General features: G+C 41.0%; 1 protein-coding gene across 1 annotated transcript in view; it reads left to right on the forward strand.

The window, feature by feature from the left end:
* PRKCA (protein kinase C alpha) overlaps nucleotides 1-26538 on the forward strand; it is a 307017-nt gene that overhangs the window by 191915 nt on the left and 88564 nt on the right. The window contains exons 4-5 of the mRNA XM_056866635.1: nucleotides 15170-15281; nucleotides 17586-17714. Coding sequence (XP_056722613.1) covers nucleotides 15170-15281; nucleotides 17586-17714 — 241 coding nt within the window. The remainder of the gene's footprint in view (nucleotides 1-15169; nucleotides 15282-17585; nucleotides 17715-26538) is intronic.

Below are 26538 nucleotides of genomic sequence, written 5' to 3' on the forward strand. Positions count from 1 at the left end.
CTGTATAAGGCTTTTTTAAAATTATGCTGTATAAGGCTTTTTTAAAAAAAAAATTTTTATATATTATGGTCTTTCTTCAAAGATCTCTGAGTGACCTTTGTTTGCCAGCTGTTGATGACTCATCCAGACAATTAACAGGGCCAGAACTGCTTTGGGTGATGACCATAGAATTTGCATACTTCAGCCTCTCAGCATGATTACCATCTATGTGTCCTGAGCACTAGAGAGAGAACCTTTGGATGTGTTATGGAAATCCAGCTGGTATTTATTTAGTATTAAAGGAGTTCTGAACTGTGTTGATTCTAAAGATCCTGGGAATTTTGAGAGAGGATAGTAGGTGCTGAAAACCAGTGTTGTGTAGTGGTTAAGAATGGTGGACTCTAATCTGGAGAACTCAATTCGATTCCCCATTCCTCCACATAAAGCCTACTGGGTGACGATGGGCTAGTCACAGTTCTCTCAGAACTCTCTCAGCCCACACAGAGGCAGGCAATGGCAAACCACCTCTGAACGTTTCTTGGCTTGAAAACCCTATGGGATCGCCATAGGTCATCTGCAACTTGATGGTACTTTCCACCACCAGTAAGTGCCACTGCAAAATGGGTGCCATGGAGCACTTCAAAATATTGCTCCTGAGTCATTGAATCATAGAGTTGGAAGGGGCCATGTAGGCCATCTAGTTCAACTGCCTGCTTAATGCAGAATCAGCCTAGAGCATCCCTGATAAGTGTTTGTCCAGCCTCTGCTTAAAGACTGCCAGGAGTGGGGGGAAGCTCACCACCTCCTTAGGTAGCCAATTCCACAGTTGAACAACACTTACTGTAACAAATTTTCCCCAAATATACACCTGGTACCTTTTTGCCCACAATTTAAACCCATTATTGCGAGTCCTATCCTCTGCTGTCAACAGGAATAGCTCCCTTCCCTCCTCTAAGTGACAGCCCTTCAAATACTTAAAGAGAGCAATCATGTCCCCCCTCAACCTCCTCTTCTCCAGGCTAAACATTCCCAACTCCCTCAGCCTTTCCTCATAGGGCTTGGTCTCCATGTCATATAATTATGTTATCCTTCTCAGCTTATAGCAAAGTGCCACATATCCTTGTAGAACTATATATGTGCTGATTTTTGCCTGCATCCTTTGAGACGTCACTTAGATTGACCTCTTCTTATCCGGGTAAATAAATCTCACTCTTGCTTTTCATCTAACTAAGGTTTCTCTCTGTGTTTGTTCAGTGGGCTCCGGCGCTGAGAACCTAATTGGATCAGACCAAAGGCCGATTTTCTCTACACTGCTCAAGGAGGGCAGCTTCCACCTCCTCACCCTGGTCAGGAGGTCTGTAGCAGACTCCAACTACAGTACTGTTTGTCCTTCTTTCCCTTATCCTCACCCAGATACTTTCCAGATTCTAGTTAACATAAATTGTAGTGACCTTCGTTACCACCTGCAGATCTTTATGGGACTTGGGTCTCTGTTCTGGAAAGCAGGTTGAGGCAAAGAAGTTTCAAGCACACACATATCATTCATGGAGATGATGAGTACTCGAGAGTGCAGTGTGGTTCCATTTGCTTTTAAGCTGCTTAGACTGCAAGGAGAACTTGGCTCTTCTGCCCTCCCACACACACACACCAGTTCTGCTAATGCCATCTCAACCTCTCCATTCTTCCATGATCTTTATCACACCTTGATGCTGGCTGCAGAAGCAGCATGGGGTAGAGGGTGAAGGACAGAAAAACTCAAGAGAAAGGGAAGGAAGGTATAGGAAATGTGACAGTATAAAGGAAATAAGTTGAAGAAAGAGAAGAATCAAAGTTATGATGAGATTGGGAAAGAAAGTGAAAAAGCTCAGGAAGCAGGCAAGTGAGTACAGGAAACACATTGATGGAAGCTATGGCACTTACTGGTGGTCACATTGAGGATCACTGAATGAGATTCCTTCAAAAATCCTACATGTGCAGGGATTTCCCTGCATGCTGATTGCAACCATCACCACACAGTGGTAAAGAAAGACATAATCTGAATGAACCCTAAGACAAAATATAGTTTTTAAATCTTTTGATCTTATTGAATAAGCTACTTCATAGAAAAAAAGAAAAAGATCTATGTAATAATACACAGGATTGCATGATTCAGGGTCAAACACAGGACTAGACAAATGTTCAGTTTGTCAAAGTACAACTAATAAGAAACATTTTCATTCAATCATTAATACAGTCAGTTCTTTTAAAGCAATTCTTTTAATACAGTCAGTTCTTTGTAACTAGAGATATAATCAGAGTTGCTGCACCTATGCTATTTGCCTTCTACATTAATGATATGGCAAGTCATCTTCAAACATTAGATTGCTACCCCCCTAAAATCGCAGAAAGGCATACACCCTTGTTGCTATATGCAGACGATGCAGTAATTCTCTCCAGGTCCCCCATAGGGATGAAGAGAGCCCTGGGTAGATTAATCAAATACTGTGAAAATGAATCTCTTACCATCAACTATCAGAAAACTAAAATCATGGTGTTTGGGAGAAACTGTAGGAAAAGACCGTGGGTGATCAAGGGCCATAAAATTGATCAAGTAGACACCATTAAATACCTGGGAGTGATGGTCCAGGCGTCTGGCTCAAGGACCATTCACAGCAGATATGCTGCTGATCAGGGGGATAGATCCCACCAATAGCATTATTAAATTAATGAGAACACAAGGCGGTCACTCAGTATCGGCAGCCTTGAAGTTATTCAAAGCCAAATCCTTGGCTCAGCTCCAATACGGTATCTTTTTGGGCCCACAACCTCCTTGCTTCTCACCTCTGGAGAGGGTGCAATCCAAATTTTTAAGAGCAGCCCTCCAGGTTCCTAAATGTGTCCCAAATGCCTGGATTATATTGGAAACCGGAATGCTGAAGGTGCAAGCTAGAGTCTGCATCACATCCATCCAGCTATGGTTGAAAGGAATATTGAACCCTCAGGGGCTTTTTCCTTTGATATTCCAAGATAAATTCCAAGCAAATTGGCTGAGGACTGTTGGCAAAACAATTATTACCCTGGGTTTATCCCCTCAGGCACTCCTGAAAAGTGGGTACGGTCGTGGGAAAGACATTATTCGTCAGAGAGTTGAAGACATTGAGCGCCAAGCAGACCTTTCCAGAGTCCCAAATTTTAAAATCCAGCCAAGCATAAAATACATGGTTGCTCCGGCAGCCTATCTAACCAAAATAGAATCTAACAACAGTAGAAGAGCATTTACTCTGGCAAGATGTGTGACACTTCCCTCTGCTATGTTGGAGGGGAGATTTAAGGGGATTCCATACTCAGAAAGATTATGTTCATGCTCGTTGGGGGAGGTGGAAACAACTGAGCATATTATTCTGAGATGTCCACATCACAGGGAGGCCAGATTAAAATATCTTCAGCCTGTGCTTGATGGCTTTCTGGGTGAATCCGATGAAATTAAATTGGAAAACTTACTGTCTGATAAAAATCCCTGGGCATCCAGACAAGCTGCTTAATTTTGCCTCAGGATACGTAAGACTCGGGGAACGATAGTAAAGCCGTTGTAAAGCTGTAGACTTTTATTCTTCTGTTGTACTGAATCATTGTTTTAAACTGGAACTTTTGTTAAATCTTGTGATAACTTTTGTTATACTGGTCAAAGACCACAATAATTTATTTATTTTTAATATAGAGTTGCTGCTATATTGATGGTTTATTTATTTATTTAAAACATTTAATAGCCCTCTTTCTTCTCAAGCTAGCTTACAATATAGACAAAATGCATAAAATATACATTAAAAAACAAATTTAAAATCACAGTTTAGGACTGCTAGTAAATTAATGTGGTCCTAAATAAAACCATATTCAGCTACGTCCTAAAGATCAAAGGTAAGGAAGCCAGGTGTACCGTCTTGGGGAAACTATTCCATAACTATGGGGCTGCCACTGAGAAGGCCCTCTCTCATGTACCCACCAAACAAGCATCTTTGATTCATGGGATACTCAGAAAGACCCCTCCCTGTGATCTTAATTCCAGGCAGGAACATATGGAAGGAGACAGTCCTTGAGATACCCCGGTCCAATGACAAGTATGGCTTTAAAGGTCAAAAACAACACCTTGAATTGGTCTCAGGAGCAGTTTGGTAGCCTTTAATTGCTGTAATAGTAAGGTCACACGCTTCTAATAGCTGGGCCCAACCAGCAGTCTAGCCATAAATAACAGGAAACTTGGCCTAGTATTTTAAATTATCTAGATTGCTTTTATTACCGTTAATTAGCAGAGAACTTTTAAGATGTGTTTAGCTTTTGACTGTTATTGTGTGTGTGTTCAATAAAGTGTACTTTTTTCCAGCCAACTACAACGTACAATACTCAAATTTGTATATGCTGAGCATCTTACTGTAGTTTTCCAGTAATTTTTAGGTGTTGCTTTTAAAATATATTACTTAATCAGGATAATGCTGCTATTGCCTATATTACTTCCTTTGTGCTAATCTATACTTCTGAATAACTGTTATAGGAGCTTTTTTTTGTAGGTGGCAGCATCTTGGTACAATCTACAGAGTTTTCAGGCAGTTCTGCAAGTGTTGGTATATCTGTTGTGCTTCTGCTTGTTGATGGGCTGTCCTAGTATTTTAGATAACTTCTTTTTCTTTCTAGCAAATTATCAACATGGTGCAGTTAAGAGCCTGTGATTAAGTTAGTTCTTTTGTTAAGTTAGTTCTTTTGTTAACTGCTAAACGTAGTGGTCTTGGAAACAGCTTCTTTTCCATTCTTCTAAGCTTTGCTTTAGGAAATAGTAACTGGAGAATATCTTTTGCACTCAGTTTTGAAAGGTTTAGACATTGTTGTGGTCCCATTGTGTGAAAGGTGTAAATAAATGTTAATAAAATATGAAGTAAATAAAATTGTTTTAAGAGTTTCCTATATGTTGTTCTGCCCCTGACCTGGATAGTGCAGGTTAGCTTGATCTCTTCAGATCTTGGAAACTAAGTAGGGTAATCCCTGGTCAGTATTTGAATGGGAGACTGCCAAGGAAGTCCTGGGCTGATCCTCAGAGGCAGGCAATGGCAAACCACATCTGAATGTCTCTTGCCTTGAAAACCCTATGGGGTCACCATAAATTGGCTGCAACTTGATGGCAAAAATGTTGTTCTGCCTCCCTCTAGAGGGCCATGTAGGTATTTTAAGCACTCCCCCAATCTGAATAGTCTTAATTTTGGAGATTTAAAAAGTCATTTATCCAAAGGCTTATATTACTAATAGCATGAACAAAATGAATGGGGCCCCTATCCAGAAGACATCTTTACATGTGTCTAAAGGGGGTTAAAATATAAATTAGACTAGAAGAATACATGTAAAAAGACATGTTGTATATCCATAGAAGTCTGAGCTGAAATGGTTGTGTTCTTTGGGGAAGCAGGGGTGGCCTACCAACTGAGTTCTTTAATTGGCTCTTAACTAACTAATTGACAGAAATTTAGTTATCTTTTATTTGATGTAGATTTGATATAGATTTTTGGCTTTGAGACCCTGAGGGATACTAAATTAGTGTTTAAGGTGCTACAGACTTCCATTCTTTTGATGCTATGAATTAACAGAGATGTCTTCCTGGGATCTCATTTATTTGCATTTTTAAAGCCCTCAAATTCCTCTCAAAGACAAATAAATAATGTACCTCTCTGTCTAATATTCTATGAACCTGATACAAAATATGCCAGTACAAATATCAAAGATTATGCTATGTTCTTTTTAACACAAGAAAATAAATTTACATAAACCAGATGATAAAAATGGAAACCCTCAAACAAGTATTGGGGGGTATTTCAATCTCCTGGAATATTCAAATACTTGTGTAGTAGTAGTAGTGTTTCAACAAGAACGTTTCAAACAGTAGCATGAGCTATTAAGATGGAGTTCTTATGTAGATTTAACACTACAGGTTGAGTATCCCTTATCTGGAATGCTTATAACCAGAAATATTCTGTATTTTGGATCTTTCCATATTTTGGAATATTTGCAAATATATAATGCGATATCTTGGGGATGTGATCCAAGTCTAAACGTGAAATTCATTTTATGTTTTATATATGCACTTTATACTCATAGCCTGAATGTAATTTTAAACAATATTTTAAAAATAATTTTGTGTACATTGAACCATCCGAAAGCAAAGGTGTAACAATCTCACCAGAATACCTGGATCAGCTGTTAAACAAGAGCAACAACAAACAGACTAACAACAGCACGCTTTCAGTCTCAATCTATGATGCTGTGTACATTGTATTTTATTTTTTTAGGTGGGAAGAAACATCAGAAGTATTTGAGGGACCAGAAGTGGGTCAACTAGGGATGAGGAGGCATTCTGCTGGATGGCTTTATAAAAGTTTCCCTCCAGAGTCCTCTGCCTCATTTACAATTTTTGTCTTAGAAGTCTCCCTTTTATCTTATAAACTGACATGATTTCTTGTTATGTTATGAATTAAGCCGATCTCACATTTTCACCATGTTGTCTATAGGCACTTTATCTGCAGTGTTAATATCATCTTCATCATCACTATTATCACAATCACCTTGATTCAGAACCATTTCAGCTATTTCACCATCGGTCAATGGATGAACAACTGAACATAGGAACATAAGAAAGGCCCTACTGGATCAGACCAAGGCCCATCAAGTCCAGCAGTCTGTTCACACAGTGGCCAACTAGGTGCCTCTAGGAAGCCCACAAACAAGACGACTGCAGCAGCATTATCCTGCCTGTGTTCCACAGCACCCAATATAATAGGCATGCTCCTCTGATACTAGAGAGAATAGGTATGCAGCATGACTAGTATCCATTTTAACTAATAGCCATGAATACCCCTTTCCTCCATGAATATGTCTACTCCCCTCTTAAAGCCTTCCAAGTTGGCAGCCATCACCACATCCTAGGGTAGGGAGTTCCACAATTTAACTATGTGTTGTATGAAAAAATACTTCCTTTTATCTGTTTTGAATCTCTCACCCTCCAGCTTCAACAGATGACCTCACATTCTAGTATTATGGGAGAGGGAGAAAAACTTCTCCCTGTCCACTCTCTCCAAACCATGCATAATTTTATAGACCTCTATCATATCACCCCTTAGCCGCCTTCTTTCCAAGCTAAACAGCCCTAAGCGTCTTAACCGCTCCCCATAGGACAGATGTTCTAGTCCCCTAGTCATTTTGGTTGCTTTTCTGCACCTTCTCAAGCTCTGCAATATCCTTTTTGAGGTGTGGTGACCAGAACTGTACACAGTATTCCAAGTGTGGTCTCACCATAGATTTGTACAAGGGCAGTATGATATCAGCAGTTTTATTCTCTATTCCTCGTCTAATTATGGCCAGCATGGAATTTGCCTTTTTTACAGCAGCCGCACACTGGGTTGACATCTTCATTGAGCTATCCACTACCACCCCAAGATCCCTTCCTTGATCTGTCACTGCCAGCACAGTTCCCATCAGTGTATATGTGAAGTTGGGAATTTTTGCCCCAATATACATAACTTTACACTTGCTCACATTGAATCTCATTTGCCATTTTAATGCCCATTCTGTCGCGCACAGCTTGTCTGGACTTCAGGAGTTTACCTGGTAGCCATTTCACACCACGCAGTTCTGCTATGTACAGTTTATTTACAATATCTACACAGAGTCCTTTGGCTGTTAACATTCACAGTTCTGAGCATCAGCATGCTCCGCCAGCACGTATATTTCAGGCAAGAAGTAACTTACATTCACTACACAGACTTATATACACATTTATGACCAATCACAGTTCACTTGAGATGAGTCATTCTGGAAATCCCCATTCCTGGCTGTACAAACTGGATCAGACCGGCATCATCACATGACTTAGCTGTCACTCTGATCAGTATGATCTGTTTAGCAAACTGCAGACTAGCCATAACTTTGACATATGTTGACACATTCTTCCAGTATGTAGAGATCCTTCTGGAGCTCTTCACAGTCCGATTTTGTTTTAACCACCCTAAATAATTTGGGGTCATCTGCAAACTTGGCTATTTCACTGTTTAACCCCAACTCCAGGTCATTGATGAACAGGTTGAAAAGCACCAGTCCCAACACAGATCCCTGAGGGACCCCACTGCTCACATCCTGCCATTGTGAGAACTGAACATTGATTCCTACTCTCTGCTTCTTATTTTTCAGCCAGCTCTCAGTCCATAAGAGGACTTGTCCTTTTATCCCATGGCTATGAAGTTTGCTTAGTAGTCTTTGGTGGAGGACTTTGTCAAAAGCTTTTTGGAAATCCAAATAAACAATGTCCACAGGCTCATTATCGATGTTAAAAACTTCTTTGATATCCACTTCTTCCAGCTTACTGACAGAGTCAGTAAGGAGGTCAGACATCATTTTTTCCTCACCAGACATACAGAATCCTTCCAAGTCACCATCTTCTTCACCATCATCATCATAATCAATGAACATAGTCGCAGGCCAGACATTGTGGCAGGCATACATGACTGTGTCTTTAGTCTCTGTGTTTCAAGCGTTGGCAACAGCATATACGGCATCCTTCATGTTAAACTCCTTTTGAAAACCTTCCACACCCATGCCTCTGTTTACTGCTGCTAGAATGCTGTTCAAGAATATGTTTTTATAGTTACTATTCATGGATCTAAGGATACCCTTAGATATGGCTGAATCAATGAAGTCATGTTTGGGAGAAGGTATATGGCATAAACATTATTTTTGATGAGTTTTTCAGCAGGAGGATGAGCAGAACAGTTGTCAAGGAATAACAAAATCTTGCAGTTTTCATCCAGTCCAGCTTCCCTGCAGTGAGCACGAGCTACTGGTGCAAAATGTTTGTGAAACCAATCACAAAAAATGACCCTGGTGATCCATGCCTTTTTGTTAGCATAATGATGGACTGGTAAGAAATCAACTCCTTTGAAATAGCGAGGACGCAAGCTTTTGCTTATCACAGCAAGTTTACACTTACACGTGCCTGCTGCATTGGCACATCTCAGCACAGTCCTTGGCATCCTTAATTCCTGTAGGGGCTCTCATCAGCTGTAGTTAGTGTCTTTCTGTAGCAATAATGCCAAAACAGTGGTTTTTCATCAGCATTATAGACTTGTTCTGGTGTCAGATTTTCATCAGCAACGACCTTGGCGAACTCGTCAATGAATTTCTCCTCTGTGTTTGTGATCAGCAGATGCTTTATCACCACAAATCTTTAAAAATTTAACGCTGTGTGTTTTCTTACATTTCTGCAACCAGCCTATTGAATAATCAGCTTCCATCAATTTTCAGTTCATCGTTATAGATCTGTGCTTGTTTCATGACCAGCATACCATTCAGTGGCATGTGCTCACTGCGATGCTGACAGATCCACTCGTTCAATACCCGATCGAGATCTTCATTTTTAACTTTATGCAGTGTTTTTCTATTTTTATTAACTTCTATTATCACTTTCAACATAGAACTTAAACAGTTGATCCTTCTGTTTCTTCAGGTCATATATGGCGCTCTTTTCAACACCATACTCTTCTGTAAGATGCTTCATGCTTATACCACAGTCCAGTTTCCTCAACAGCTTGACTTTCTGTGCAATAGACAAACATAAACACTTATTCTTTTTCTGATCACTATAGCACATAGTGGTATCTGCAGACATTTTAAACAATATCTTTAGACCACAGACGAGATAATAGGCAAAAAAAGAGCAGAGGATAAGCAAAACAACAACAACAACAACCCAGCCTTTGATCTGGTCCCCAGCCACAAGCAGAGAGAGTGAAGCAACATCTAGCAGGGGTGCCAGTGGTAGTCTTCTCCTCCCCAGAAGGAAATCTGGCTTCCCTTTTTTTATCTCCCCTGGCTCCTCCATCCTGTTTCCTCTCCTCCCCCTCCATGCTCAAGGCCCCTCCCTACCTGTGAGGCTTGTGCTGTCTGGTCCAGTTCCTTTCCCTGCCTCCCATTAGCTAGTGCCGAGGGCCCGGCGTCCTGCTCTGCTGGCTGCCCCGTTTCCTGCCGATTCTCTGCCCTGCCTGTGCATCTTCTGTGGCTCTGGGCCTGGCATCGGTGGTCTGTGTGTCTGCAACAGCCCTGGAGCTCCAGGGCCTGGGGCAGCAGGCATCCAGAGCACCATGGCAGGAGGGAGGCGGCACTTCTCTCTCTGGCTGTCTGTCTCTGCATCTCTAAATGTGGATGCAGGTAGGTAGTTTCCCATGACTGGGCCAAGAAAAGTTGAGGGGTTTGGGCTTTGTGCCTGGGGTGCCTAGCTCAAAAGCTGTGAGAGGGAAGGGCCCCTTCCTGCTGACATTGGTCATTGTTGTTGCTCCATCAGAGTCTAAGATCCATGCCAGAGGTCTTGCCGCACTGCTGGGGCAGGAGAGTGGGTGCAACACTTTCTCCTTCAGGCTGGCCATATCACTTTGTGTCTCCGGGACAGGAAAGGTTGAGAGTTTCGCACCTCGGTAGCTGCAAGGTGGAAGGGCCACTTCTTGCCACCGTGGGTCTTTGCTCTGTTGTTGTTGCTCCGTCGGAGTCTAGGCTCTCTGGCCATGCTGCTGGGGCAGGAAAGGGGAGTGCGGCACTTTCTCCCTCGGGCACTTTCTCCCCGCACCTTTCTGAAGTTGAGAGAGGGAGAGGGAGAGGTTTGGCATGCTGCTGAAGGCCTATGAGAAATGCCTGCATGTTGACTCAAAACTTCTGGGTTTCGTGTCATTTCGGTTTTTGGATGTCCGGTTAAGCGATACTCAACCTGTATTAGACTTGGGTGCTATAGTATTGTGGTAGCTATGATATCACTACTCTTGTCTTGCTGAATTTGCAAGTTAACCAGGAGTTCACACACTTTTCAACTGTCCATGAATTCTGTTGCTTAGAGTTACTTTCATCTTGGACAGTTAGTTGAAACAGTTACATAAAAGTTAGTTTAATTGTTTTTAATAGAAGTTAAGAGTTGAGGTCGGCCTTCTTATCTTGCTATATCAGATGAAACTCACATGCACATGCTGATTTGCTTATTTTCACTAATGTTGATGTTATGAACCAATCAGTTATCTAGATATCTTCACATGATTATAATAGATCAGATTTAGAGAAAGATAAAACTGTTATTTTTATATAAATGTGCACTCCTGTGACAAGCAAATCAGATTTCTCTGGATGGAAGTTTCAGAAGACGATTAGGTGAGATTTCTTGGTGGGTAAATTGGGCTTTTTGATAATCCCTAAAAGCAATGAGACAAAAGCTGAAACCTGGTTTGATTTTAAAACTATTAATTGCTCTAATATGATTAATCAATGATAGGAACTTTGATAATTTTAGCATTTATCTTCACAGTAATTATAAGGTTAACTTTTTCATGCCTGTACTTTTTTTGTTTTGCTCAATAAAAAGAATATTTTCTTATTTAAATAAAAGTACAAAGTTTCTACAAGTGTTCTGTCTAGTTTGTTCGTTAATAGTTCAGAGAACCGAAATTTACCCACTTGCTGGTCATTAACCGTAATAAAGATTATCTGTCTGTCTGTCTGTCTGTCTGTGTCTATCTATCTATCTATCTATCTATCTATCTATCTATCTATCTATCTATCTATCTATCTATCTACCCCCTTACTCTTTTGTATTATCAGAATTAACAGTTGTTAATCTCCCTTCAATAAATCCTGGAGAACTCTGCTGCTAGACAGTTTTGCATAGGCAAAGCCTTTAAGATTGAGTAATTAAGATCCTCTAATATGATGTGGGAGAGAATCTTTTATTACAGTAGTACCTGTAACGAGTACCTATAGCTGACCACACGAAGCAATGTTCTTGCAGAAGTTTAAATATACTATTAATCTTACTTTGCCAGTTCACCACTATTTAGTTCTGATCCATACCTGTCTGCTTAGATTATTTACACTCCTTTGTGAAAGCACTGGGTTCAAATAGAAAATGAAATAGAAAATCATATCATTGTCAGACTGAAAAAAATGATTCTAAACCTCCCACTAAAGCAGAACATTCACTTTCATCTTGAAAAACATAAAGCACAATTTAGGCATGTGTTCAAACATTCTGGTGACAAGTTGAAATGGAGCCACATGGCAGCAAGCTGTAGTAAGCATTTTGAGTGTATTAAAAAGCAATCCTATGCAGCATTACACTGGAGTAACTCTGCAAAGGATTGTGTTGTTAGTTCCTTCTGCAGTTCAATTTCAAGCATGCCTATGCAAACCTCCAAAAAGAGGTTTTGTTATCCCAAAGTTAGTACTGCAGTAGCCAATTTGTGCAAAGTTTTTGTAATGTGGGAATTGAGACTTGTGGTTCCATTTTAAGTGTGTACTCAAAAGGTTAGTCACACCAAACCAAACCAGGTAGTGGACTTGGATGAGAAACTCCTAAACCAGATTACAAAGTTCTCAAAGAGATGGGACATGGTGGTCATGGGAGACTTAATTAATTACCCGGATATCTGTTGGAAGTCCAACTCTGCTAAAAATGCAAAATCCAATAAATTCCTGACTTGTCTTGCTGACAACTTCCTTTTCCAGAAAGTGGACAGGGAAACAAGGGGATCTGCTATCTTAAATTTGATTCTCACCAACAGAGAAGAACTGGTTGATGTGGTTAAAGTAGTAGATACCCTGGGTAGTAGTGACCATGTAATCTTGGAATTTACAGTCTTGGGGAAAGGAAAAACTGTACGTAATAAGACATATAGGTTGGACTTAAGGAGAGCTAATTTTAACCAACTTAAACTTATGCTGGGTAGAATCCCATGGTCAGAAATACTTAAGGATAAGGCAGTTCAAGCAAGGTGGGAGTTTCTTAAAAATGAAATACTGAAGGCGCAATCACAAACTATTCCTATGAGAAGGAAAAATGGGAGGAGCCTAAAGATGCCAGGGTGGCTCCATAAACAACTTTTTAAAGAGTTGAAAAATAAAAAAGACTCATTTAGGAAGTGGAAGGAGGGCCTTATAACCAAAGAGGAATATAAACAAATAACTGGTGTTTGTAGGGAGCGTGTTAGGAAAGCTAAAGCTCAGTATAAGCTTAGGTTAGCGAGATATGCTAAACATAACAAAAAAGGGTTATTTTCCTATGTACAGAGTAAGAATAAGAACAAGGACATGATAAGTCCATTGCAGGGACCGGAAAGTGAAATTATAACAAGATGAAGAGAGGGCAGAACTCCTCAATTCCTACTTTTCCTCAGTCTTTTCTTGCGAAGGAAGTGAAGCTCAACATGGCATGGACAGAATACATGATGAGAGAAGGGATTTGCAGCCTAGGATTGGCATTGGGGTAGTGCACAAACACCTAGTTTCTTTAAATAAAACAAAGTCCTCCGGGCCAGATGAATTCCATCCAAGGGTACTTAAATAACTTGCAGATGTAATTTCTGAGCCTCTGTCCATTATTTTTGAGAAATCTTGGAGAACAGGTGAGGTACCAGAAGATTGGGGGCGGGCAAATGTTGTCCCCATTTTCAAGAAGGGGAAAAAGGAGGATCCAGGTAACTACCAACCCATCAGCTTGACTTCTATACCGGGAAACGTTTTTGAACTAATCATCAAACAGTCAGTCCTTGAGCACTTAGAAAGGATGTATCTGATTATTAAGAGCCAGCATGGGTTTCTCAAGAACAAGTCATGTTATCTTATCTCATTTTTTGAGAAAGTTACTACCTTGCTGGATCAGGGGAATGCGGTAGACATAGTTTATCTTGATTTCAGTAAGGCTTTTGATAAGGTTTCACATAGTATTCTAGTTGACAAATTGGGAAAATGTGGTTTAGATCCTATTACTGTTAGGTGGATCTGTAACTGGTTGACAGATCGCACCCAAAGAGTGCTTGTTAATGGTTCCTCATCCACTTGGAGAAAAGTGACTAATGGTGTGCCTCAGGGATCAGTCCTGGGCCCTGTGTTGTTCAACATCTTTATAAATTATTTGAATGAAGGAATAGAGTGGATGCTTATTAAATCTGCAGATGATACTAAATTGGGAGGGGTAGCAAATATGGTAGAAGACAGAGCCAAGATACAGGATGATCTTGACAGGCTGGAAAATTGGGCTAAAACTAATAAAATGCACTTCAACAAAGATAAATGTAAAGTTCTGCATTTAGGTAGGAAAAATCAAATGCATAATTATAGAATGGGGGAGACTTGTCTCAGCAGTAGGGTGAGCAAAAAGGATCTTGGGGTCTTAGTTGACCAAACACTGAACATGAGTCAGCAGTATGATGCGTTAGCTAAAAAGGCAAATGCGATCTTGGGCTGTATCAACAGAAGTATAGTGTCCAGATCACATGAAGTGATGGTATCACTTTACTCTGCTCTGGTTAGACCTCACCTAGTGTTCAGTTTTGGGCACCGCAATTTAAGAAAGATGTAGACAAGTTGGAACGGATCCAGAGGAGGGCAACAAAGATGGTGAGGGGTCTGGAGACCAAGTCCTATGAGGAAAGAAGGAGCTGGGTATGTTTAGCCTGAAGAGGAGAAGACTGAGAGGGGATATGATAACCATCTTCAAGTACTTGAAGGGCTGTCATATAGAGGATGGTGCCGAGTTGTTTTCTGTTGCTCCAGAAGGTCTGACCAGAACCAATGGGTTGAAATTAAATCAAAAGAGTTTCTGTCTAGACATTAGGAAGAATTTTCTAACAGTTATAGCAGTTCCTCAGGGAACAGGTTTCCTCGGGAGGTGGTAAGGTCTCCTTCCCTGGATGTTTTTAAGAAGAGGCTAGATGGCCATCTGTTAGCAATGCTGATTCTATGACCTTAGGCAGATCATGAGAGGGAGGGCACCTTGGCCATCTTCTGGGCATGAAGTATGAGTCACTGGGGGTGTGGGGGGCGGAGGTAGTTTGGAATTTCCTGCATTGTGCAGGGGGTTGGACTTGATGGCCCTGGTGGTCCCTTCCAACTCTATGATTCTATGGTTCTATGTGATACTAGGATTAAACAGCAGCAGTATAGTGTAATCATAAAATCCCAATCAAATTAGCATAAATGATATGTCTTTATTTTGTGTTTCAGACTGTTGGGAAAGGTGAGAGCAACTATTTTCATTAGAAAAATATATTTTGCAATGAAATGGCAGCTTGCTTCTTCATAAATGGGTGATTTTGTCAACAGTATGTGAGGGATTTTATGTCATACATTCTATTCCTATTCCTCTTTTTTTCAGGACCCTAGAAGTAAGCACAAGTTCAAAATCCACACATATGGAAGCCCAACATTTTGTGACCATTGTGGGTCATTACTTTATGGACTTATACATCAAGGGATGAAATGTGACAGTAAGTAAGTTTTTCAAATGTTCTTAAAACAAACTTTTAAAAATCAACTAAAAAACTTTTAGTTAATGGTCTTCCCTATGGCAGTAAAATATTTTTCACTTACTTTTAATTACAGACATGATTTTCCATTTCAAATAAATTAGTATTTGAGCCCATCTAGTGCCTTTTCTAGCACATGGTTTGCTATAGAAATGAATCAGTGGAAACTTACTGGAAGACAGAACTATCATATTCAATCATCAGTTGAGCTTGAAACATTGTGGTAAAACCCATACCGTTTTTTAATGCAGTAAATGTAATTTGGGGGCTCCCAGTGGGCTTCTGTGTTACCTGTTCAGACATTGTTCCATTTGTATCAGCTTTATTTTGATCACAACCAAACATGTTACCATAGGCATCGGGGCCCTGTATCACATGGTGTGTCCCTGGAACAGTAGATGAGGGCAGAGCTAACTCAGAGGATTGTTATTTGGTGACCCACAAAATCAAGAAGTGTTATACAGTGGGCACAGGTGATGCAAAGTACCCCAAGAAAACAAGCAGCATTACAGATTCCATAAATGCAGAGTCTCTTATAGAAATTACTCAATGGAGCAGGGACATGAGGCCTTGTTCTTCCTTATATGTGAATCAAAAGCCTTCTGCAGCAGTGCAGTAATTGGTGGAAATGCAGTACACAGAAACTTACCAGGGAGATATTTTTCTAATACTTTCTGAATGTCATTAATGCTTATATACAAGTTATATACAATAATAATATTAAATAATAGGCCTATTTGGTTCATATTTTGATCAGTTAACATCGGTGTACACATCACTGCATCATAGTTCTTAAGTGATTGCATATTTCACATACATGTAAACTACTATATAATTATATTTCTGTGCAGTGTAAAATTTTAGTTTCATCATCTTCATCACATGAAGCTGCCTTACACTGAATTAGACCTTTGGTCCATCAAAGTCAGTATTGTCTACTCCGACTGGCAGCGGCTCTCCAGGGTCTCAGGCAGAGGTCTTTCACATCACCTACCTGCCTAGTCCCTTTAATTGGAGATGCTGGGGATTGATCCGGGGACCTTCTGCATGCCAAGCAGAGGCTCTACCACTGAGCCACAGCCCCTCCCCATTGCTGTTTTCCGAAGAGCATCCCTCGATGCCTTTTTCAACCAAAGGCCTCTCAGAAAAGCCACTTCCTTCTCCCAGTTTCCCTCCGTCACCAATACACCTGTTGAATGCCACCCATCTAGCAGGGAGGTGGGAAGTTGGGAACCCACCCAGGGCTGTAGTTTGCCAGCCTTGCTAGGACCAACGTGGGGAGGGGTCATGTTTCCTTGCCACCCCAGTGTGTCCCCACATAAAACAGGGGTTTCTCTGTCAGGTTGAGCCTCCTGAGTCACCCACTTAAGCAGCGCAACCAGGAGTGCCTGAGCACACAGAAACAGCTCCGCTTGCTCTCCATCCTTTTTGTTAGTGTTGGCATTGTCAGCTGGATTGTTTTATTTCCTGTTTTCCCTCTCCTCTCTGAGAATCTCCTATTCAGTTATTTAACTTTAAACTTTGTCATAATTTACACTTACATGTCATAATTTACACTTACATCCAGTGACCTTTCCATACTTGGGAGAATTTTAGTCTCTCTCTTTGTCACTGGTGTTGACATTGTCAATTGAACTCCTCCTGCTATTTGTGCCATTTCCTGTTTTTCTTGTTTTTTCTGAGAATCTCCTACACAGTTGTTTATCAATTTAAGCTTTAGCATAATTTGCATGATTATTGACTTCAGTCTAGAAAGTCCATTTCATCTTCTGTTGCCACTAGAGTCTTTCCTATTGGCTTCATCAAATGAGGTTCTTCTTTGGCCCAGAGTCAGACTACACCTTGCATATGGGATATAAATGAAGTGAATAATAAATTTGAATTTTTCTCCAATGTTTTCTTTGTTTAACAGAAAGCACCTAGGGCTTTCAGTTTCAATAGAGGTGTAGGGAGAAAGGGCCACTTTCCTTTGGACAGGCTTTTTTTGTTGTTGCACAAAATAACTTCCCACCAATTTGCTTTTTGGCATGCAGGTGCAAATAGTCATGTGTAGAGAGCTTTTTTGCATACTTAATAAATAAAAACGATTTTCATGTGGGTCCTCTGGACTATGAGCTCACAGGTTTTTCAAAGTCTCTTAAAGAGATGTGAGATGGATGGACCTGCCCATTACCATAAGTAGCAACAGGAAGTTGCTGCATTCCTTGGGATCTCAGCCATTGCCAATACAAAGGATGCTTAATTGTTTTTTTTTCTGATCTGCAGCCTGTGATATGAATGTTCACAAACAATGTGTGATAAATGTCCCAAGTCTTTGTGGCATGGATCACACAGAAAAAAGAGGGAGAATCTATTTGAAGGCTGAAGTTACTGCTGACAAGCTAGAAGTCACAGGTAAGAAAGATGCTTAGAAGTAGCAAGCTTCATTTAGGACATCTTGGCTTTATAATACAGTTGTTTCAGTTTCATTTGTATTGAGTAACTTACCTCAGTTCAGATTGTATATTTGGCAAAGACAAGCATAAAAATAGCAAATGTATGTTATTGAAGCTAGCTTAAGACCAGGACTGATTTTGCCCTCAGGGTGTCTTTTCTGTATTTTATGTGTAATCTGTAATACTGCATTGTTTGTATATATCTCACAATATATTACAGTTTCTCATATGAAAATGTGAAGAAATAGTTGGCCTCAGAATCTATGAGAGCTGATATGTGTTGGAACCCTAATAAAAAAACAAGCCTGTTTGAGATGCCGTTACAGAAGAGAAAGCTGCAGGCTAACTAGGAAAAGATAGGTATGAGCAGGGTCAGGTAAAGTTCATTGAGATCTGAAGAACACTAATTAGGTTGTGGGCTATCATTTCTATTTCTTCCTGCAATATAGAGATAAATATTCAGACCTGTTGCATAATGTTGGGAAAATTCAATCCCAATCAAACGGGAATGGATAGGAAGATTTAAAGGTCGATTTAATATAGTCAAAATAACTGTGTTGTTACAGCCAAGAAATATTGTGTCTTTAAATATGTGGAATTTAAATGATTCAGGATATAGAATCAAGAAACATCAATGTTTGATAGCACTGGCTTGGATCCTGCAAACTGCAGCAGAAAAGCACTAATGATCTAGGATCTTCCCCCCTCCCCCAAACCCATTTCTGATCCTGGAAAAGTTTGTTTCTGCGGTCAAGGAAACCTATGTGTACTAATAGCCACATTGGTTTGATGGTTGTACCTGTTACATGAGCAGAGCTCTGTTTATGGAAGAGAAATAAAGGAACAATTTCACCCCATTTCCTTCCCCAATGCATGTCCCTCAGTTCTGGGAATAAACTTTCCCAGGATTGGAAACAGTTCTGAGATCTCGTGATCCTTGCACCCATGGATTGCAGAATACAATCCACTATCTAGAATTTGATAATGTATTTGTGAGGCTACTCCCTTGCCAGTGCTCCCCCCCTGGCCATCAGCTGTCATGCCGCATTCATTCCCTGGGGTCTCCCCAGGACTCAGGACGTCAAGGGGGGGGGAAGGGTTGCAACATCCAAGTCCACCCTCCCGTTCCTAAAGTGTTGTCCTTGTCTAGGCAGTACAATGCTCCCTCTCTCCTCCCTGGCCTGTTTATGGAGCCACCAATTATGTTTCATCCCTCCCCCTTCCAATCAGCCACCCCACCCCCCTGCTCCTATGGCCTGAGCCATTATCTGGGCCAGGGTTTGCAGCACCACTCCCCCCACTTTCCTCCCCCTTTTACTCATTCTCCAGTACTTGGGAGGCCTTCAGACAGGGCCTCCCTGTTTGGCTCCACCCAGGTTCTTGCACTCCTGGGCCCTGCCCATGCTCTACCCAGGCCATCACGGTTGGGCTTCTGCTGGCTCTTTCCATGCTTGTTGGCTGGTTTGATGGCCTCTGAGGCTTCCTCTTCCCCAGCATTGTCCCAGCGCTAGGAGATAATGTCATCAGCCAGTGTTTAAAACTCTGGGGCCCAGGAGGGAGATGGCAAGGCCCATGTCCAATTGCTGCAGCTCCCTGCTGCCCATGGTCCTGTCCTGGGTGTTCTGGCAGAGTTGATGGCGGCTGCCTGAGGTATGAGGGAGGTGGGTGGGTCCTGCTCAGCTCCTGCAGTGTTGGGAAGTCCTCAACTTTAAAAGAAAAAAAAGGAGGGGGAAATCTGATGGAACTCAACCAACATGCTGATTACAAAGCAAAGAGGTTGAGCTGAAAAATGCTAAAATTACGAATATATAAATTTTAATAAGGTGCACATATAAATTAAAAACATGAAACTCCTATTAAAAGCAGAAACTTACACATTCAATTTATACAAACATGAATAACTGCGATGTACAATCTTTCATTGACCAATATGAGATCCAAAAAGTACTAGATGCGTTTCGGCCTGGAAAGGCCTTCCTCAGTGGTCAGTATAGAATTATAACTTATCACACATCCTAATAATACAACTTTCTCATAATAGGCAGTAAGAGATATCTAAAAGCCCTTCTAGTACAGTGAAGTTCCCTGTAAATTTCTTTACTTCTTATATGTTAAAACCTGGCTTCACTGTCTCAAATTTTGTTGAATGCCGGGCTCTTAAGGATGTGGATACACCAAGCAGTCAAATTGACCTAATATACCTATGCACTCCCAGCAACAGAAGCAAACAAGAAATGTAACCTTTTCTGTTCCCAAAAAAGCCTTCCATCCTCAATCCTTAGGGGGCACCTTCCAAATTTTATGAACAATGCCTTTTCCCCATTCCCACTGATGTCACAAGTGCTGTGCAAGATGAGGGCGGAGAACACAATGGGCACAGTAATAGCCACATTTTGTCCAAGGCAGACATGGTTCCCCACCCTGCAACCCTGTTACCTGTGCAGACAAGCCCTCTTGAATGCTTCAGTTTTGCATAGTTTGCAGAAGGCCAAGAGAGTGGAAGCTTTCCTGATCTCCTTGGGCAGGCCATTCCACAAGATGGGAACCACAACAGAGAAAGCATGTGTACGGGCAGTTTTTGATTTTACCAATTTGCAGGTTATTTGCAAAGTTATCGAGGTGGAACATAGGGAGAGAGGCGGTCCCTAATAAGAGAGGCCAAGGCCAAGAAGGGCTTTGTATGTGATAGCCAATACTTTAAGCCTTGTAATAGATGGTGAAGTGGTCAATCACTGTACTTTTATGACTAGGTTTTTAAATTTTGTAATTTACTAAAAAATACGTTACCTTATATAACCAGCCACGGCAAGTGATGATACAACTTATTTTGAATTGTAAAACAATTCCCTTTTATTGTAAATACTTCAGAAAGTAGTAAAATTAAAAGATATATGCACAATATATTACAAGTAACAGCAAAAGAACATAGATCTGATATAGAATACAGTTAGAAACCAGTTACCAACCCAGTAACCTTACCCATCAATGATCATGCCAGGGAGAATTCTCATATAGACTGTCAGCAACATGTCTAGGGGAGAATTTCCCAATTTATCTCAATTTTGGAGCCCTTTTTATACAATTTCAGAGGTTTGGCTTTGAGAACCAGTGAGATTTTCTTATGAGATTGTTGTAATTTTCCCAGACTTCAAAAGGACTTGTGATGTATGAGATCAGATTAAACGTCTGTTCTCAAGCATATACTTTTAACCTTGATGTCATAAATTGATGGATGACATCAGGAAATTTCATTTCAACACCTTTCTCAAAACATTTCCAAGTTTCACACATGTCTGCTCATTGTCTGGCTAATAAGACTAAACATTCTAATATTACAGTTATATATATTGCATCTTGATTATACTTAAAGGCAAAGGAATATCTAAGAAATTCATCTAGGCAGAGATTCCCTTCCCCCCTCACCCCCAAGCAGAAAAGCCGAATGCAAAAGGTGGATCATCCTGCTGTTCCTCTGTTATCTAGTTTGGCTCCCATCCTAGGTAGTCAGCTGTTCATTGAGCCAATTCTTTTTGTGGTTTTACAGCTGCTTTCACTTTCCCAGACAGCTTCTAGCCACATAGCCTAAACAGAACTGAGGACTAGAACAATTGATTAAAAGCCTTAATATGTCAATACCTGAAACTAATATATTGATATTACAATAGTGGGCAGCCAATAGAGCATCTGCAGAATGGTAGTAGTATGCATTGCCCATCTAGCTCCCATTAATAACCAAGCCATGACATTCTGGACCAGTTGGAGTTTCTGAGTTGATTTTGAGGAGAGACCAATGTACAATGCATTGGTCTAGTCTCGATATTACTGTGGCATGGATCCAGGTGGCCAGGTCAGCCATATCAAGGTAAGGGACAACCTTACCAGCAAGGCTGAGTTGGTAGAAAGCCTTTTATGCAGCTTTGTGCTTCTCCAGTAATAAAGCTAGATCCAGTATGACCCTAAGGCTTTTAACTAAGTCAGCAAGGGTCAGTTGAACTCCATGAAAAATTGGGAGAACAATGCTCTTTAAGAATTCTTCCTTCCAAACCAGCATTACCTCTGTCTTTTCAAGGTTTGGTTTCAATTTGTTCACTTTTAGCCAGTTAACCACCACAGCCAGGCAGCAATTCAGGACTCAACCACATCACCAGGAGATTTGGATAAGGGTATATACAGCTGAGTATCATTAGCATCTTAGAATCATAGAATAGAATCATAGCATCATAGAGTTGAAAGGGGCCATACAGGCCATCTAGTCCAACCCCCTGCACAATGCAGGATCAGCCTAGATCATCCCTGACAAGTGTTTGTCCAGCCTCTGCTTAAAGACTGCCAATGAGGGGGAGCTCACCACCTCCCTAGGTAGCTGATTCCAATGTTGAACAACTTTACTGTAAAAAAACTTTATAATATCCTGCCGGTACCTCTCCGTGAATAGTGAGGTAAGATGTAGCAAAGGCAGTCAGGAGCTATAATTCAAAGTCTGACCACATAATATCAACCAAACTTCATAGAAAGCCTATCAGCATAACCATCATTCAAGTTCATGCACCAGCTACAAATGTTGATGAGGAAGAAACTGAAAGTTTTATGCAAGTGTTCAGGAAGAAATTGATCACACACCTAAACAAGATGTGCTAATAATCATAGGTGACTGGAACGCAAAAGTAGGAAACAAAGCAGAATCCAATGTTGTTGCCAGATATGGGTTAGGAGCATGGAATGAAGCAGGAGAATGACTCATAGAATTCTGTGAAGACAACAATTTGTTCATTGCAAACACGTTTCAGGCAACCAAACAGATGATAGTATACATGGACATCACCAGACAGCCAGTATAGAAATCATATTGATTACGTAATTGAAAGCAGAACATGGAGAATCTCTATTCTCTCGGCCAAAACAAGAACAGGAGCCAGCTGCGGTACAGATCCTGAATTGTTAATATCGAAAATCAAGATAAAGCTGAACAAAAACACCAGAACATTTATAGCGCCAAAATACAATCTAAGCAACATTCCTGAAGGGTTTAAAGACCATGTAAGGAACAGATTTGCATTACTAACTTCAAGTGAATGTAAACCAGAAGAACTATGTAAACCAGAAGAACTATGGGTGGAAACTAGAGATATTATCAAGGAAGAATGTGCAAAGACTGTTCCTGTAGCCAACAGAAAAGCCTCGATGGATGACTGAGGAAACTCTTAAAATTGCCAAAGACAGACAAGAAGCAAAAATAAAAGGTGACAGAAACAGAATCAAAAGTCTAAGTGCAGCGTTCCAGTGACTCGTGCGTAGAGAGACAAAGAGAACTATTATAATAACCAGTGTAAAGAAATAGAAGAGAACAACAACAAAAAAGGAAGAACAAGAGATCTGTTCCACAAGATCCAAGAAATCAAAGGGAAATTTAAAGCACAATTAGGCATGCTGAATGATCAACATAGAAAGACATTAACTGAACAGGACAAAGAACTATACAGAGGAGATGAAAGGATGACAGATTCCTTCCAAAAAGAATCTTTTGAAGAATAACCTACAGTTTTAGACAGTGAAGTGAAAGCTCCACTGAGAGCAATTGGGAGAAACAAATCACCAGGAGCTGATGGGGTATCAGTAGAGCTATTCCAAGCCACAGAAATGGAGTCCGTCAAAGTCTTAACAAGAATATGCCAACAAATATGGAAAACAAAACAATGGCCCACAGACTGGAAATGATCAGTTTACACCCCAATTCCCAAGAAAGGAGATGTCAAAGATGCAAGCAACTATCGGACCATCGCATTAATTTCTCACACTGGTCAAGTGATGCTCAAATTCTTACAACAAAGACTGTTACCATATATGGAATGAGAAATGCCTGATGTTCATGCTGGATTGAGAAAAGCAAGAGGCACTAGAGATCAAACTGCAAATTTACATTGGTTACTGGTTTCAGGTAGCCGGCTCAAGGTTGACTCAGCCTTCCATCCTTCCGAGGTCGGTAAAATGAGGACCCAGCTTGTTGGGGGTAAAGGGAAGATGACTGGGGGAAGGCACTGGCAAACCACCCCGTAAACAAAGTCTGTGTGACATCACCCCATGGGTCAGGAATGACCCGGTGCTCGCACAGGGGACCTTTACCTTTTTTTACTGGACCATACGAGAGAATTTCAGAAGGAAATCAGCTTGTGTTTCATAGATTATAGCAAAGTTTTTGACTGTGTGCATCACGAAAAGCTATGGCTGTTTTAAAGGAAATGGGTGTGCCACAACATCTGATTGTTTTGATGCACAACCTGTACTCTGGAAAAGAGGCCATGGTTAGGACAGAATATGGAGAAACAAAATGGTTTCCAATTGGTAAAGTTGTTAGACGACAATGTATTTTATCTCCCTATCTCTTCAATCTGTATGCAGAACATATCATTAGGAAAGCTGGATTAGATTTAGATGAAGGTGGAGTTAAAAAAAAATTGGGGGGAAAACATTAGCAATTTGAGATATGCTGATGATACTACATTACTGGCAGAAAATAGTGAAGAGTTGAAACCACTGCTGCTGAAAGTTAAAAGAGAAAGTGCCCAAGCAGGACTACAGCTGAACATCAAGAAGACAAAAGTAATGACTACAGGAGAATTACTCAACTTTAAAGTTGACAGTGAGGAAATTGAAATTGTTCAAGACTTTCTGTTCCTTGGCTCCATCATCAACCAAGAGGGAGACTGCAGCCAAGAATACAGAAGGAGATTGAGACTGGGAAGGACAGCCATGAAGGAGCTAGAAAAGATTCTGAAGTGTAAGGATGTGTCAGTGGCAACCAAGATCAAATTAATTCATGCAACTGTATTTCCTATTACTATGTATGGGTGTGAAAGCTGGACAATGAAGAAAGCTGATAGGACGAAAGTAGATTCCTTTGAAATGTGGTGTTGGAGGAGAGTGTTATGGAGTGTTATGGACTGCCAAAAAAACCAATCAGTGGGTTATAGATCAAATCAAGCCTGAACTGACCCTAGAAGCTAAAATTACTAAACTGAGGCAATCGTACTTTGGTCACATTATGAGAAGACAAGATTCACTGGAAAAGACAATCATGCTAGCAAAAGTTAAGGGCAGCAGGAAAAGAGGAAGACCCAACAAGAGATGGGTTGACTCTATAAAGGAAGTCATGGCCCTCAATTTGCAAGACCTGAGCAAGGCTGTTAAAAATAGGATGTTTTGAAGGACATTGATTCATAGAGTCGCCATGAGTCGGAGGCGACTTGACAGCACTTAACACGCACACTCTCCACCTTCAATTTAAATACATTATTGCAAGTCTTATCCTCTGTGGCCAACAGGAACAGCTCCCTTCCCTCCTCTAAGGGACAGCCCTTCAAATATTTAAAGAGAGTGATCATGTCCCCCCTCAACCTTCTCTTCTCCAAACTAAACATTCCCAACTCCCTTTGCCTTTCCTCACAGGGCTTGGTCTCCATGCCCCTGATCATCCTCGTTGCTCTCCTCTGTACCCACTCCATTCTGTCCACATCCTTTTTTAAGTGAAACCTCCAGAACTGCACACAATACTCCAGGTGTGGCCTGAACAATGCAGTGTACAGCAGAACTATGACATCTTGCAAGTTGGATGTTATGCCTCTGTTGATACACCCCAAGATCGCATTTGCTTTTTTTGTTGCTGCGTCATACTGGCTGCTCCTATTTAACTTAACGGTCCACCTGTACCCCAAGATCTTGTTCACACACACTACTACCCAGAAATGTATCCCCCATCCAGTATGCATGTCCCTCATTTCTGTTACCCAGATGTAGACCTCGGCATTTATCCTTGTTGAATTGCATCTTGTTCACATCCGCCCTTTTTTCCAGTGTGTTCAGATCTCGCTAAATTCTATCTCTGTCTTCTGGTGTGTTTGCTGCTCCTCCCAATTTGGTGTCATCTGCAAATTTAATGAGTAATCCCTCCACACCCTCATCCAAATCATTTATAAAAAATATTGAAAAGTACCGGGCCCAGAACTGAACCTTGTGGCACCCCACTGGACACGTCCCTCCATTCAGATGAAATGCAATTGACAACTACTCTTTGAGTGCGGTTTTCTAACCAGTTTCCTATCCACCTAACTATCCTAGGGCCTAGTCTGCAGTCCACCAGTTTACCTATCAGAACATCATGGGGAACCCTGTTGAAAGCCTTACTGAGGTCTAGGTAAACAACATCAGCCGCATTCCTTCGATCCAGTAAGCTTGTCACTCGATCAAAGAAGGAAATGAGTTGGTCTGGCAGGACGTCTTAGGGATAAATCCAATCTGACTTCCCCAGATCACCGAGTTGTCTTTCAGATGCTCGCTGATGGATCTCTTTAATATCTGCTCCAGTATCTTCCCTGAGACAGAGGTCAAACTGACTGGCCTGTAGTTACCTGGGTCATCCCTCCTCCTTTTTTTGAAAATTGGGATAACGTTCGCCCTCCTCTAGCCTAGTCTCACATCTCACATCCTCCAAGAGGTCTGGAAGATGATGAACAAAGGCTCTGCAAGTTCTCTACAAAGTTCTTTGAGCACTCTTGGGAGCATACTGTCTGGCCCAGGGGATTTGTACTCATCCAATGCAGTCAGGTGCTTCTCAACTACTCTCCGTTCATATCAACCAGCAGTCTGGATGACAACCAATCCCAAAGCTATGAATGATTTGTCCTAAGGGCTTTACATAGAGATTGAAAAGCATGGGGGATAGAATTGCAGCCTGTGAAATCCCACAAAATAAGCCCCACACTGATGACAACTAGTTTCCAATAGCAACC

Source organism: Euleptes europaea, chromosome 1, assembly GCF_029931775.1.
Source record: "Euleptes europaea isolate rEulEur1 chromosome 1, rEulEur1.hap1, whole genome shotgun sequence".
In the NCBI taxonomy this organism is placed as follows: Eukaryota; Metazoa; Chordata; class Lepidosauria; order Squamata; family Sphaerodactylidae; genus Euleptes; species Euleptes europaea.